Source organism: Halictus rubicundus, chromosome 9, assembly GCF_050948215.1.
Source record: "Halictus rubicundus isolate RS-2024b chromosome 9, iyHalRubi1_principal, whole genome shotgun sequence".
NCBI lineage: Eukaryota > Metazoa > Arthropoda > Insecta > Hymenoptera > Halictidae > Halictus > Halictus rubicundus.
This window is the reverse complement of record NC_135157.1, coordinates 16,918,917-16,935,930: the sequence shown is the minus strand read 5'-3', so window position 1 is coordinate 16,935,930 and position 17,014 is coordinate 16,918,917. Positions and strand designations below refer to the sequence as shown.

Below are 17,014 nucleotides of genomic sequence, written 5' to 3'. Positions count from 1 at the left end.
CAAGCAGAGAGGGAGAGAAACAAAAGGGGGTAGGGATCGGAGACACGTCGAAAGACAAGACGCGAGACCGCAGAAGGAAAAGCGGAGTAACGAAACGTAACCGATTCGTCTGTTCTGAGCTTTTTTCCCTCTGGGAGCCGCGATCCTCGGCTAGGCTGGTTTTGCCGGCTGCGAGCAAATCCTGCGGTTCGAGACAGATCAGCAGACGTACAAGTGACCGCTGGCCAAGGAAGGCCAAGGGGAAAAAGGTGTCCGCGGGGGCGATAACCGGGGAACAAGGTGCCCAGGTGCGAAACGCCACCCTTCGGAAATGGCTTCGCTCCGTAGAGCCATTCTTCGAGAGTAACTTTGCTACTTCATACCCTACAAATTATAGGGAAAATATCAAAAACTCTAAATCGCCAAGACAACGATAACGTCGACCATACAGAAGCAAACTGACAAGCCATCATAGCTGACCCTGAAGGTTTACGCAGAATACACGAGGATGCTCTAATCGTGGGATTGCAAGGTACCACGGGACCCAGCAAACTAGCGAATCCTGTTCGCACGTTATGAAGAGGACAGTCGAAGCAGCGTTGTCGGCCGGTTTTCTGATTGAGGTAGCTCGTTAGGACGGAATTACCTTGTTTACGGAGACGACAAAGAGGAAGGTCTCGGGTCACGGAGCAGGGAGAGTCCCGGGTCTGCGAGAACGAACTGTCTGTCTCCATTAGTTTGATCCGAGGATTAGGGAAGCTAGCACCGGGACACTGTCAAGTACCGTTCGGTTCAGCAACGTGACTCATCCCCTATTTCGGTGGCTCGAATTGGCAAGTTCCTTTACCTTGGTATCCGTCAATTTATTTCTGCACGGCACTCGAAACACCCGGCGTCTTCGAAGAAGGATCTCGAGGAACAACCTGAACGGCAATTGACGTGCCGTAAAACGCAAGAAACCTTGGGAGGGGGGGGGGGTTGAAATTGAAGCCTCCAAGTATAATGTTTTGCGCGCTGTGCGAGTCACGGCGAAACAATATTAGGTCGACCGGAAAGTAAGCGTCGTTACCTGCGCCGAGCTATTCATTCCTTCTGGGAAGCAGAGTCCTCTGTTTGACATTAAAATAAATAATTGTACTGTCATTTGGTGTCTTTCCATGGCATTATCCCAATAAATAACATGTAATAAAAAGATACAGATCCCCGGCTAACTGTCTGTCTTCGCGAACTTGCACAGGCATCCTGAACATTGCGCTCTTATGGTTCTGGCGGGTTTCTATAGATCTCACAATTTTTTTAGCAAGCTCTACAATTTTTTCGTAAGCCCTGCAACCTTTCTTGGGTCGTACAACATCGTCCTAGGCCCTAAGATTTTTATGGCTGGTAAAATGTGTTCGTTCGACAATTTTGGAGGTCTCGAACATTCTTCGAGGTCTGAAAATATTTTTCAAGTCGTAAAAACACTGCCTAAGCCAGTTTCTGTCAGCCAGAAATGGAGAAATCCGATTTTTGTTTCGAGCAGCAGCAACGACAGCACCCCCCCCCCCCCGGTAATTCTATAGTTGACGAAGGGTATCGAATGTGCATCGAACAAATCTTTGTTTAATCTGGATTAGGTTAACCATGTTAGCGTGCGGCGGTCTCCGTTTCCACGGGAACAGAATCGCTATCAAATTTCTCCGCGAAGAGCGTGCGAAAGCCCCAGAAAAACGCTCGAGACCTTTAGCTGCGACTAGGAACGCGTGGGAGGGAGATTTCTCCTTCTGGAGTCGGTGCAGCTTCCAATCGAGGTGCATAGAACGTCGGGTGCAATGCGTGCTCGCGAGGCATGCAGTTTTTCAACCCTTATCTCGATCAACCGATCCACCAGCCGTAGAGCCCCACCCTAATGGCCGGCTAAAAATAGCCGTGTTAATGTAATTACCACCGCCGTCCCATCAAATTGAACGATAGTTAACTGGACGATCCTCCCGGCCATGACTTTTCACGTAGCCGCGATTAATCAAGAATGCAATTTAGTTCCCGGATAGACGCTAACACGACGTTTATGGCATCGGTTGAGGATATCTGATCGCTGACGTATAGCCACGAGTAAAATTGCAAATTGGGCGCCGGCGAATTCGGCAGACTCTCTCCTGCGACACGATTTTAACACTAGGTTTACGGAGCACTAAAAATTACTATTTTACATTTCCTTATAAAAATAACACGAATATATCCATCAAAATCTGTAGCCATTTTTTAAATAATATGTACCCAGAGAAATCAGTTTGTTAAATATCTCTTCATGCATCCATGTTTGCAATCTCAATATTGGTGAATTAAAAATATCAGAATCCGTCATTTTGACGGGTCCCGAAAATCTAGTGTTAAACATCGTTACCTAAACCGAATGATTTCCACCTGGATGACTGAAATATCACTCTAGGCGTTTATGCGTTTGCTATTATAATATTAAGTATAGCGCTCGACAGAAACGAGGCGCGCACAAACACACACACACAGTCCTCGGATAACGATCGCCCCGGCTAACGAGATCGCGGAAGAAGAACCGTCTCGCGTCTCCGCAATAGTCGTCGTGAATTAATTGCGCCATTACGCGGCACTCGCGCGAATTTCTGCAAGCCGGTTCGCCGAATTGGAACGAAAGGGTCCCGGGGACTCGAAAACCGGTTGGGATTCGTCGCGCGTTCATTCCAAAGGCTTGCCATTGTCTCCGACGCTTTATCCGGCCTTTTCGCTCTATTGTTCGTTACCGCTGCGACGTTTCCAAAGGGTATTTTCGTTGCGAATACGAACAATTCGCGAGCTCGGAAACAGTGCGCATCACGCTCGGCGTCGGAACACAGTCAACCGGCAATTGAATGTCTTCAAAAATGAATGTCAGAAGCATTGTGGATCGAAAAAAGTTTGTTTCGAGCTTGCTTAACGCTAGAACTACCGAACCAGTCAAAATGACTGGTGGATGATTTCTTCTTTCGCGATTACTGAAACTATGAAAACGTTCTCACGAGAAATTTTTTAATACGTCTGTTCTTTGGAGTACACGTTACCATAAAAATCGTATTCAATCTTGCTGTTATTACAAAGGGATAAGTCCAAGTCACGTTTACGGCTCGGTAGTTCTAGCGGTAATGTTTACCGTGTAAAAGTTAAACAGAAATTTTCATCGGATGTGATTTTTCTTTTGTACTATTCATTCGCGAGATACGAAGATTGTATTTTGTCTGTCAAATTAGTCTACTTTTGAGTGGGTGAGATTTTTTAAAAGATTTCTCCGTAGCGTTCAAGGACGAATCAAGGACGAATTTTTCGAGGACTAACCTTTTCTTTTACGTTAATTATTCCACAATACGATTGAAAATGGAGGCCAAGGTAAGATTTCTCGATTTTAAATTATTCGAACGGAGACATAGATTTGCGAGGAGGTTTTGCAAGCAGCCACGTGAAAGTTTGAATTTCGACAAAAATCCAGCGTCAATCCAGTTGCGGTTTTGCAGTAAAGCTGCAGTCCGCGGAGTTTTAGTTCGAGTTTAGGTCCGTTGCCAATGCTTTCGAATTGGTCGCTAACTAGCACGGACGGGAGCTTTGTACATTGTATAATTGTCTCGACGACCGTTTTACTAGAGTTTACGAAATCGACGGCGTTTACAGCAATGGCGGCAGCCAGTCGCTCTCTCTCTCTCTCTCTCTCTCTCTCTCTCTCTCTTTTTACAGAGAGAAAGAGAAAGAGAACACGAGCACCAGCCAACGATCGACGTCGCTTTTTTGGCTTCGTCGCGTTTCAGCATTTACGTGCCTCCGTTTCAACGTATCCGATGTCTAATCTTGCGACATATTCTACTTTAGCTGTACACGTAATCCGAAGCAATAGAGAGGAAACGACGATCTTTTTCCCAGGCTGACGAATCCGCCACGTTTCATTGGCTAATGGGATGTTCGCACCTCCGACACACCGCGCAACACCCATTGTTTCATATTTTTCGCAATCGTGTTCGACCAACAGTCCTATCCAATTTTCGTTCGGGAGATAATGCGGAACAAATTGTACACTCTCGAGAGAGCTATCTTCGGGAATCAGCATTGTCTAGGAAAATCTAACTCGACGAAATTAATTCTTCAACAGCGTGTAACCACCACCCAGAAACAAATCTCTGACTGCGGATCTCTTCAGTTACGATTATTAACCTTTCGATCGAGCAACTTTCTAATCCCGAACATTCCCGGAGACGTAACGCAAGACGAATAAAACTGACGCAACGAAAGCTTGTATTTATTGTGAGACAATACCGGCGGAGATCATCGAAATTAAAAGTACACTTTCTTTAACACTTTGAACGCCAAACTAGAAACCCCAGAAAATTCCATAAAATCAAAGTAAGTTATTTAATGAGCTAAAAATTGCAAGAAATTAAATGTACGATACCGAGTAATCCTCCAACTTTCTTGCATGTTACAGATCCTAATCAAGTTTGGTACAATGAATATATCAACGTAAAAATTCATTTTAAAACCTGCACAAATAATTCCGTCAGCCACATATGGCTGACGTGGTGTGTTCAACGTGTTAATTTTACATTTTCTTGCTCGAAAACAGAATATACAAGAATATACTAGAATTTATGAGAATGTACCAAAATATACTACAATATACCAGAAAGCACAATATACCAGAATATACCAGAATGTACCAGAATATACTAGAATTTATGAGAATATACCAAAATATACTACAATATACCAGAAAGCACAATATACCAGAATATACCAGAATGTACCAGAATGTACCAGAATATACCAGAAGAAACCAAAATATAGCAGAATATACCACAATACACTAGAATATACCAGAATACACTAGAATATACCAGAATAGACTAGAATATAACAGAATATACAAGAATATATTAGAATATATGAGAATACAATAGAATATACCATAATATACCATAATATACCAGAATATACCAGAATATACCATAATATACCAGAATATACCAGAATACACCAGAATATAATAGAATATTACACAATATAACAAAATATAGCAGAATATACCAGAATACACTAGAATATAACAGAATATACAAGAATATACTAGAATTTATGAGAATATACCAGAATGTTGCAGAATATACTAGAATATACCAAAATATACTTAATTCTTGAACGCCCCAATTTCCTGAACAGTGTACAGCTATTAAAACTTATTGGAGGGCTTGCCGGTTAAACGGATAACAGTGTAAAAGTTAGTCACCGTGCGGAACAATCAGTTGGACAAGGGACTCCGCTTGAGATAATAGGTTTCCGGTTTCGCGGAAATTCGACAGTGTTTATTTCGAGAGATACCGCGATTAGATTTCGCCGATGGCCGTCTCCGCGCAATTAAAGCCGGCGCAGCGTTTATTTACGAGGCTTCTGCTCGGCCGATGTAGATCGGTAATCCGTTTTCCACGTACCTTGACTTCGTGATACCGTTCTTCCAGGTAGTACGCGATCCCCTTCGCTTCCTCGTACTTGGCGGCCAGGGCGACGTATTTGTCGTAGTGGCGTTTGAACAACACGAACCTGCGAACAGAAAACACGTCCAGTGTCAACCACCTCTCGATCCTCGACGTTTACGTAACTTTTCGAGCGCGCCCGCGCCGCTCCGCACGCGGACATCCAATCAGCCCCGGAGCGTGCTCGAGCGCAAAGGACGCGGACCCGGAAACCGATCGAACGAGTTTTATGGGAACGTTCTCGCTTTTTCTTCGTTCGGACTCATGCTCCCGGCGCAGAAAAAAACCTATTTGCACGATCCCTGGGCCTTTGTGACCGCTGCGCCGACCGGATGAAAAATTCCAGCGCGAATCATTGCTGACTTTTCTCTCGGATGCGACGCTTGGCTGATCTAACGCTAGCATGTGGATTTTTACGTATTCCCGGCATTTTTGATTTTTAAACTACAAGAATACGGGAGTAATCATTAAAGAAATCAATATACGATTAGTCAGTTGTAGATAATGGTCTGTTGCGTTCTGCACTTTGGAGTCCGACTGTAATCGCATAATTTCCCCCGGTTCAGCGATCGTTATTGCAATTTTTTCGTCTAGATTACTAGAACCGTTTCCCGAGCTTAACATTTATTCACAGTTAAATCGAACAAAATTATTCGAGGAATCCGATCCTCTCGTTCGAATTCCGTCTACGAGGTTGCGATTAGGCGGAATTCGAAACGGAATCTACATCCTGGTCACCCGAGGCGAAAACGTTTACGCTCGAGGAGTCAAGGACCGAGAATTGCGCAACGACCTTGAAACGTTTTTGGCAAACCGAGCCGGTGACAACCATAGCCGGGCACTCGACGACGATAAGATAGGATTGATCGTTGCGGACAAGGTTAACAGTACACAATGGCTAACAAGATAATCGGCGAAACGTAACGCGGATAATATGTACATACATAAGACTGCAATCGCTTTTTCCACTTTTAGCTTGCGATCGAAGTGCGCATGCACGCGATAACGTGCCGGCTTTTATGTCAGTTTCACACATGGCTGGACACGTCCGGACAGTTTACGAACTTATCGGAAATGTCTTCAGCGAACTGCGGATTTTGTTCGTGGCAAAAACGAGTATTTTTATTTTCCATAAAAATCCGCAGTCCACTTGTGATTATTACGAGGCAACGCGCATTAAGGACGTATTAAAAATTTTCAATTTGGCTCCCGTTCGTTTCGCTTGGCGCGGAAAATTTGAATCTTGCCTGGTCATAACTCTGCGTTGATTTAAAAATTGATGAATGCCGCGAGCGCACGCAGCTGTCCGCAGACAATAATAATTGCGATTGATGCGGAAAATTATGATTCTGTCTGGCCATTACCTTCGCGTGGATTCAAAAATTGATAAATGCCACGGGCGCACGCAGATGTCCGCAAATAGATTATAATGATTGCGATGCTGAAGAGTGTACGGTTCGGTTCGAGGAGGACCACGTCGTTCGAGAACGCGCATTTCCAGCGAGAAACGCGGCGAACGTGTTCGAGCCGCGGTAAAACACGGTAAGGAGGAAACAATTTGACGATTGCCACAGTGCAAGATAGGTGAAACGTTCCGCGCGATTATGTCCGCGAGAAAATGATCGTCGCCGGTAATGCTCCCGCCGCCGCTGCGAGGGATAGAGGTGATTGAACAGATAATCGAGGGTACGGCCGGATGAAACATTAAGAATCCTGGCATACGCCGTTTCCAATCCGGTGTGCCGAGTTATTTGTGGCTTTCGAAGGAACCTAATTAAGCGGCACACGCGAGCAGCTATCAATTAATAGCGCTACTCCGCCCAGCGGAAAAATACTCGATCGATCCTTCCGTGCACGCTGAATTCGGACGTACAAACCCTGGGTGCAGAAAATATCAATCTTTTCAGCTAATAATGTTCATCAGAAAAATGCAACCAATTCCCAACAAAGTAAATGCCGTTCCGAAAGACTTGGATTCAGGTCTGAGAAAGTTTTAATCGATTTATATGAACATTTAAATTGTTCAAATAATATAAATTCTGCGAGATACTTTCACGAGCAACACTTTTCTACGGACAAGACAAAGCTTCTTCGATATGACGATACCCTAAACAAATAAATAACATTGGGAAGTCTTAGAATAGAAAGTTACAATTAATTTTCAAGAACAGTTAGTTCGTTAAAATAATATAAATTTCCCAGGATACTTTCACAAAAACGAGACTACAACAAGAGAACCGGTGAATTAACCAGAAAATTAACGGCACTGTAGAAAATCGGGGAAAACGATTGCATTTTACGGACATCCAGTTCGACGACAGAAGATAAATTTCGCAAGATAGTGTCACGAGCACTGTTGCCCCGCTTGCAACAACGCGAATTAGCATACACAGGGCAGGATCTCGAAAATCGCCGGCAGCGGGAAGAACAATCCCGAAAAGTCATTTGCCTAGGATCCAGCTCTCGCGCAAGTCCCAGGATCGTAATCTCTCGTTTGGAAACCGGAAACGCCGGTTGGTCCCACGGAATGGAATTCAAGCGAGGCATAACCAGCTTAAAAAGCAACGTGCCGACCTTTCGGTCATGGTGGCCAGCTCCTCGATGTGTTCTCCGCTCGGATCCTCTCTCTGGTCGATTTCTCCGGGGCCGGACGTTCTCCTCGGGGCCCACGAGTCCCCGAAACTTCCTCTCTCCTGCTCTTTTTCTCTCCTCGAACGGTTCGTAGCCGTCTCTCAGTCTCTCAGACTCGCACGACTCGACGCGGGGCCCGTTCTCCGGCTCTCGGAACTTTCGCTTTCACGATCCGAAAGACGCGCGCGAGTTGCCTCGAGATCCACGAGTCGATCCCTCGAAAGGCTTCCGGACGACTATGCCCCGGCTTCGGGGCCCGACAAGTCCCGGCACACCCTCCCGGACTCGGTTTCCCAGCATCCGACGTCAGAAGAACCTGTCCGATCGATGTAATTCTAGCGCGATCGCCAAGGTGACGGATCCGGCTCACTGCGAGACGCTTGAAATCGATAGCTCCGATCGAACATATTTATTCACGTTTTTATGTAACTTTTGTATAAAAGGAACCGGACAACGAGGACGAAAAAACCACTTTGAAAATATCGTTCATGAATTGGCCAGGGCTGGAGTGCATCGGGCTTTAAGAATTGTCCCTTTTGATAATAGTTAGACTGCGGATCTTACTGGAAAACTGTCCGTGTAAGCGAGTAAAAGTTTTATGGGTCAGCATTTTTATTTTGTACCTAGCTCATTTTTGGCAATAGGGAAAAGATTGTAAAGAAACCGATATTAATGTTTGGAGTAAGATTAATGTTCGGAATGATGTCTTTTCAGTTTTGAGATTGATGCGCAGAAGCGCATAGCTGCAGCAGCAGATTGATGCGAGAAAGTTGGTCGTTTTTGACAAAATGTCCCTGGATTCTTCGATCCGGACGGTTGCACACCTCGACCGTGTCGATCGAGCGTGTCCGCTGCTCCGGATCCGATCGCGAAACTTTATTCAAATTCAAGATGGCCCCGATCGAGTCCGCCTCGAAAGCGGACGAGCATGATTCATCGATCGGATGTGGACTAGTTCTGATTTTGAACGGCGATCCATCTTTTGTGGGATGAGCCAACTGGGTCATGGGGTAGCGTCCCTGCTGCTTTCGGGGGTGTCACTAGGGTAGGGTGATTTTCCCCGCGATCGGTGTCGGGGATTTCTTTGAAACTCGAAAAATTAGGGGGAGTTTAAGTCATCGTTCGGACGGCTTCGAATTTGTTTACGAAAACCAGATCTTTGATCTGGTGAAAATTCTTGCTGTAAAGAATTTCTGGGTTAGATTTAAACAAAGATTTTGACTAGTTGTAAAAATTCAGAGTTGGACGTTGCTTCAGGAGAAACCGATAAAAATTGTAAACATTAAGAGACGGAAGAATTGCGATAACTAAAATATTGATAAAAGATATCCTTTCTCTGCTTAGGGAAATTGAGCAATCGCAGAATTGACTGACTTTATAGATCTGATAATAAATACTAATTGTGTACCCACTTGTAATTTATCAAACTAGTCAAGAATTTTTAATCATGGTAGTTTCGTGCTCGGTGGACGGATAAGTGCCTCGCGTCTTATTTCCTCGAAGCACAGCAAACGTTCCGAAGCTCTCATTCCGACCACGCTGACCTCATTGCAAGGATTTGCATCCTCGAACGAAAGTAGGCGCGGAAGATCGAACCTATGTCGCGACGTTATCTCTTCCTCCGGATCAGAGCAGCGGAAAATATTTAACAACCGACGGGGAACGCTCCTCCGTCCGTGTTACACGTGACCCGTTATTAATCACGCGATAGAAAATGTTGTCAGCGTGGAAACGGGTTTTCCACACGCGCCTCATCGGACAAATAAAACTATTGCGTTACTTTCAGGTTGCGCGTTTGCACGCGCGTTAATGTTTCATAAATTTGTTTCACGAGTCCCCGTTCACAGCTTGGCATCCTGTAATTTATCATTTATACATGTTAACGGGACTCGAGTCGAGCCAAATTTTCATTAAAAAGATTGGATAAGCATCGAATTATATCCTTCTGCACTCCCACGTCACCGAGCTGTCTTCATTACTCCTTGGATTAGGTTAATCCTATTTTCCTAGGTCCAAAAATATTTTGGCAGGCTGGAATATTTTTTCCAGGACCATAAAATTTAATTGCACGACCCAACGTCTTCCTCACAGACCCTCAAATTTATTGGCAGACCCTAACACCATTTTCCTAGGCCCTAAAACTTTCTATCGGCCCCAATATCTTTCCCCTATACCCTAAGATTTGTAGTGGGCCCTAAACCTTGTTGGTGGTCCGCTAAGATTCTTTGTTGACCGCCAACGGTTGATTGATGATTCAAGGTAGCCGAATGATTCGATCCTTTACTCATCCGCACGTCCATCGCGCCTTAATAAGGCGCGCTAAAGAGGTGATTAAGCGAATCAGATATTCAAGGTGCACCCGAAACGAAAGTCGGCAATAAAACAACTCCCGCTGCCGAACATTCTTCGCCGTGAACGTGACTTCCTTCTGAAACGACGAAGCTTCTTCAAGGCCCGGCGCCGTTATACGGTCAATGGAATCACGTTCATTATCAGTTTTCATGCGGCACAGTAACGAAAATATCGAAGACAACAATGCAGTCTCTTAGCTAAAGGTCGCGGGAACTTTAATTAACGCGTTTCGTAAGGAACAATGAAAGGCGCGTTCACGAGCAACGGCGTCTATGGCAGACAATCCGTGAAACTGTTTCTACGCTCGTTGTCTAATCAACGTCCGTGAAAAATGCATGCAATATTCCTGATCAATGACACGTATAAACCTAAAGGTCAAGTAGATTCGTTATAACGATCGCTGCTACCGCCCTTCCCCGTCACGTCTCGCAGTTTTCTAATCAGATTTCGTATGCTCGATGCAGCGTCCCGTTGGAAAGATGAATTTTTCGATGCACACGCATCGATGAATATTTAACTGTACGATGGAGGGGGGAGGGGGGTTAACCGTTAGGATCGCTAACAAAAGAAACACTCGGCGAAAGAAATGGACATTAGAAAGCTACGCTTTGCCATTCGTGACTACTCACGTGCGCATTTCGATGCGCATTCGCAGCATGTGACATGAAAAATCTAGCGCGAACGAAACCCTCGGGTGCGCCTCCTTTTATTGCTCCGACAACGACCGTTAGGTCAACAACGGATAGTCATTTTTATCAGCCATAACGCTTGGATTTTCCGCAATTAAGCGCCCCGATACAACGTCGTTCAACCGATGATAACACGAATAAAACCACGCAAGACTTGTGAGAAACATATGAAATTGACGCGACGGTCGCGCGTTAAGAATTCTTTCAAAATGTTTAAATGTTCATAATGTTACAATAACATACACCATTGTACTCGGGAGGGTCTGCGGAATCGTTCACGGCTTGCATAGTTGCAGCAGCAAGAATGCCTAAATTTGAAAGTATCGCTGCGAAAAGAGAATTCAAATTAGTCGGACGGCGTTGTCTCTATTAAATGGAAGTAAATTATGGTAAATGAGTGATAATGGATTTGGTGGTTTGAGGTTGTCGATGGGTGTGTCATACGGGGTGTGGACACCATGGGATTCGTTGGTTTCGTGGACACCGAGTACGCTGGAAAACGGGCCGAGAAATGGAAACGAGTCTTTGCTTTCTTTTGTGTTCGTTCATCGACCGATCTTTTCAAACGGTAATGAGATGGATGAGGGCGTGTGGGGGAGGTGATGGGGGGAGGGGCCGAGCCCTTTTGTGATCGGTCGTTCGCGCGCCTTCGGCTGCGGTTGTTCAGCGTTATTAACCCTTTCACCGGGATATATACCCGGCTTAGAAAGTTGCCTGAAAATCCTCTTTGCACGCCCACTGAATGCCGAACGAACGAACGAACGAACGAAACCAGCCAACGAACGGAATCGCAGCCATACCAGGTGTTGTATCTGCTCGGAAGAATCGTCGAACCGATTTATTTGCAGTTTCTCCGTTGACGGGCCGGAGGACTGATTTACCGGCGTCGCCAAAAATATTTATTGCTCGCGCGTTTCCCTTTTCACGAGGAAACGCTTATTCACCGAGAGACCCCGGGCCTCTAGGAAGCATCCAGCGAAAGCGAGATCCGAGGAAACGTATTCTTCCGACGAGCCATTGTACGCGGCCCCTTTGAATCGTTTATGCAGCTTGTGCAGTTCCCCGGTATGAAGAGTTATGGGCTCGACGCGTGAAAGATAATCCACAGTTTTACAGTCTAGTTGGAACGTTAAAATCTCTTCTTCTGCCAGAGGAAAATTATAAACTCTTCAAACCATAAAGATATTAACGCTGAAACCTATCACTGCCGATTTTTCATTGAGCAATTTGAAACAGTAGAGAGTCGAAAATTCGCCGCGGGTTTGGCAGATAAGGTGAAACATTGAAAATCGTGATTAACGCGTTCAATAAACCGGGCGAGAAGAACATTAGTGGGAACTGTTACCCGGCGAGGAAGCGTTTGGAATTTAGCGTGGGATAAATAAATAAATCGGTCTGAAAATAGCAGGCCGCGGCGGCCGTGGCAGTCGATGAACAGTTCGTGTTTGAAAAATGTACGAATTATCGAACGCGATGAATTCCATCGTGTTCCTCCTCCGACGGGATTAAATACCGGATCGCGAACACGTGCGAGCGCGGTGTATCGTTATTAACGTTGCTCGAGAAACTTGATAGCAGGCCTGGTCTCGTCTTCGGGTATGCGTTTTTACTTTCCCGCAGCCGAGTCTCTGGGCCACTGTCTAGAAATCTTTTATAAATCACGGCTGAAAATACTTCTGGGTCAAATCGTGCGAACGGTTCAATTCAACTCGCAAAATTCTTCTCCATCTACGCTAACAATTTTCAAAGATATTCGACGAGATTGTAGCGCTCCGACAGCAGTACGCTCGGTATTAGAATTTTGCTTGGTTGACTTTCAAAAATAGAATAATCGCCGGTGGACAATGCGTTAGGGAACAACCGCGAAACGCCTGTCCCTTTCTCCAGTAATCGTCCGCGTCTCCGATCGCGTTCGTTCGCGTCGCGAGGTCCGCCATTACCGGTCCGCGAATTGTGAAATTACAAGTTGCACGGCCGCGGACGCGAAATGGAAAATCTGCAATCTCGGACTGCGAAGCGTACGGTATTCGCGGAAGGTGGAACCGTTCGAGCGGAATACACAGAAAAATTCTGATGCGCACAATCAAACGGTAAAAGTATACGGGCGCAACACCGGTGACCCAGAAATAGCCTCGGCTTTTTGGCAAGACCACGTTCTTCTCGATCGGGATTCGATACGGGCTGCCCCGACACGAGGCGGCGAATTCGGTCGGCAGGAAAACCGTTCTCGCGAATTTACTGGCAACCTGTTCGCCCGTTTCATCCTTACGCGGAGATGGGCGCCGTAAAATATTTATGGCGACCGGAGTTACGTTGAAGCTCGCTGCTTCTCGTATCAATGTGTAGATACCTTCTACAAAATTTTTATAGGGAACTTTGGCTGTCGAGCACCGGGAAAATCCATTTTTCAGTGAAATTGTGCTTGTCGAAGTTCTGTGATCGATGGAAGGCGGAATTGAATAGTTCTTAGAAACGTTTTTCAACGTGGTTTCAGCGCGAGCGTAAACGATTCATGTACTGGTAGAGTATTTAAACGTTGTAAATGTCGCAGGTTTTCGCAACAAACTGCCTCAGGACGTCGATAGCTCTCTCTCTCTCTCTCCCTGTCGGTTGAAAATACGGGACCAACGTGACGACAAATGGCCGTTCGAGAGGAGCGGGATCGCGCAAAGTTCAATTTATTTACGGAAGAAACGCAGCGGAGTGCAAACACGGGAGAGGAAAAAGATCGTCGACTATTTTTGCGCGGTGTGTCTCGAGCGAGCCGCGTCGATCGATAAAACGCGTCGAAGAGGCTGCTCCGTTTCACCGGCTCGATCGTTTAGCCTACTGCTCCGATTCCGTGGATCGTTTCGCTCCCGCCGGGATTATTTCGTCGAGTATAGATCGTTTTTTTTTTGTTCTTCTTCGCTGCGGCTCGCCGCGAAAACGTTTTGTTGCGAGAGGATAGAGGAGGAATTCCCCGAGAGGAAAGTAAGCCTGTCCCAGTTCCCTCGCCGAGGATTTCGCGGCCATCGGCGACAGAGACGACGACGACGACAACGACGTTTTTTTTTGTTTCGAGGAGGACTTAATAGGAATATAATGCCACCGGCACAGGCCACCGGTTCGGAATCGGCGAATCAACGTGTTCCGCGACGCGTGACCATTGACTCGTGCGACTAAAGAGCTAGCCTAACAGCCTAGCCCACGGAAAAGAATCGAGCTAAAGATAGCGGGACATTCGAACAACTCCCTTCCTCCGGTCAACCCTGAAGGCCTGTGTCCTGTTTCGATCGATTGACCCTCGACAAATAACCCTTTGTGGCAACTGCGATCGATAACGGCTGAATTTTGGTGGCATCCAATTGTCCACCTTTCAATTAATCCGCTCGATACCTTCGTTAATAACACCAGAACATAGGGTAATCGTTTCAGTAATTTAGCCGCAGTTATTCATGCGGTATTTCCTAAATGTCTTAATTGGGGACATGCAGCCTACACATTGTGGATGGGTCGGATTTCAAAAGTATTACAAGAACTTCAGAGTGTCGGTACATTTCTTAGAAATTAATAATACCATTGAAGAGCGGAATAAATTCCTATTTGGTTCCCACGTCTTGCAATTAGTGCTAACGGTTTTAGAGTATCTTTTACTCGACATAATCACTGAAGAATGGAAAGAGCCTTTAAAGAATTGCTATTGAGAACTGTACAGAGAGAACGTAATATATCTAGAACAAGTACTTCGAACAATTGCAAGGAATTAATGAACGAAACTGTAAAAGGTCCCAAGCACACTCAGCTAGGTATTTGCCAAAAACGTCCTAGTCGCGTGCTCTCTGCTGTAACTATTGTACGGACCAAGTAAGCTATCATCGAAACTCCGAGCAGACGAAGAAGCTTTCAAGGGATTGGCAAAGCATGGCCCTTGCCAATGATCAAATATTTCGTCTCCGAAATGTCTCTGGCACGTCCCGGCGTATTTATTCCTCTGTCCCGGCTTTCATCCATTGTGTACGCTCGACCTCAAGCGAAACACAGCGGCACAGATGGACAGTCGTCCCCGATTTCTCAAGTTCTGCTTCCCTTAACCTTTCCACTCGGAACAAGGAAGCCCCTCCGAGGCTCTCCGTCGCGACGCAGCTTTATTTAGAACCGCGTGTTTTCGAAATAACCGACCGCGAGCATGAGCAGCGTCTCATGCGCGGGCACGCCTCTCAGCTTTCGCGAGCCGTGACACGCGAAAATCCGAGAATCGCGGCTCGTCTGGCCCGGGTTCCGAGAATTCCAGACGATTCGGAAAGCCTCCAAAACAATACGATTTTCCATAATTCTCTCTTAAATTTTTCATAATTTTCTCTTGATCGCGTTACGCGGGGAGAGTCTACCACAAGCTCTTTCGTACAGCGCTCCGATCAAACTACCATAACTCTGGGTAAAATTAGAATTTCCACATACAACAAATTTGGTCGCATTCTCTAAAGACTAACGAATCTATCCAGCAAGTTCGAAGCCGACGCATCCGCTCGTTTTTCCATAAAAAAATTGCTAAAGCTGACCTACACCGTGCCTCGATAAAAGTTTCCAGAAAACTGGTATACTCGTCGAATACAAGTAATGATAACACAAAAAACAGATGTATTAAATGCAGATGTGATAAAAGGCAGATGTACAGACGCGTACGAGTTAACGAACAGGATTTTTATTCGATTTTTACCGAATACATGAAACCGTTCACTAATGGAACCCATGAAAATGGGAATGCGCGAAAGAAATCCAATAATAATTGGCGCGATGCTGAATAATTGGATAACGAAAATGAGGAGAACAGGTAGTACACGAGAGGGAGAGAGAGAGAGAGAGAGAGGGGGGGGGGTGAATCACGGAACGCTGATTCTCGGGAGAGCAAATTCTCGCACCGGTTCCGTGCGGCGGCGCAGAAATTTTGCACGCAGATTTCCGCTAGGATAGCTTTCGCGTGAGCGTCCCGGCTTGATTTAGGGTGACGTTGAATCATTGACAAAGTATTCGCGAGCCGAGGCGGCGCGAGCGCGCGCGCGCGCGCCTTTAAAAACGGAAAGCGAAGAGCGTTCCATTTTTAATGACGAAGGAGCGGCTTCCGCGGAGAATGATCGTGTGTGTACACGCACGTTCTGTGCGTCACGGTGTGCGTTCTCAATGAAATCAGCTTCAAAGGAAATTACTAGCGGCTCTCCGTTCGGCGCAACGCGATGCACGTTGGCTTAACGCTGGATTTACGCTGCATCAATCGTCACTCCTCTTCGTTAGCTTGTCAAAATACCACGCGCGTATTCCATTCACATTTTTAGCAATTTTCGTCGTTCATTAATCTGCAAATTTAGAAATAAATGCATCAGTAAACCATCGTCTTCAAAAATTCGTCTGTAACATATAAACCACTCGAATCACTTCAGAAAATGTTGTAATACATAATTCTTATAATTCAGAGGACAGTTCACGAATGAAGAAGTTGAATAAACGGAATCGTTAAGAAAGATTGTAAAAATAGTTTGATGTCTCCTAAAAATTGGAAGTCCATGCTCGGATGCACCCGACTCTCGCGTTACTTGCAAAAAGAATGAAAAAATCGGCGGGAGCAAGTGGAAATAAAAATAAGTTAGCTGATGTAGAATCGCATGTTAAACCAGCTGGCGCGGCGTCCGGGTTAAAGCGCAATTTAATCAATGCAATTAATCAAGTCCGCGGCGTTCGTTACAGTAACTCGCCTCGATTTTGCTTTTAATTACAGATAACGATTATCAGGGAAACCTCGAGGCGCCTCTACAGCGCCGAACTTGAACGCGCGTTCCTTCCTGTCTCTAACACGTTCTGTCTTTTCTCTTTTCCTTTATGGTTGCA

The 17,014-nt window shown here is 45.6% G+C and overlaps 1 protein-coding gene across 2 annotated transcripts in view; it reads right to left on the bottom strand.

The window, feature by feature from the left end:
- LOC143357373 (uncharacterized) overlaps positions 1–17,014 on the bottom strand; it is a 33,994-nt gene that overhangs the window by 8,078 nt on the left and 8,902 nt on the right. For both annotated transcript variants that reach the window (XM_076793814.1, XM_076793813.1), the window contains exon 4: positions 5,439–5,547. In XM_076793814.1, the coding sequence (XP_076649929.1) occupies positions 5,439–5,547 (109 nt within the window). The remainder of the gene's footprint in view (positions 1–5,438; positions 5,548–17,014) is intronic.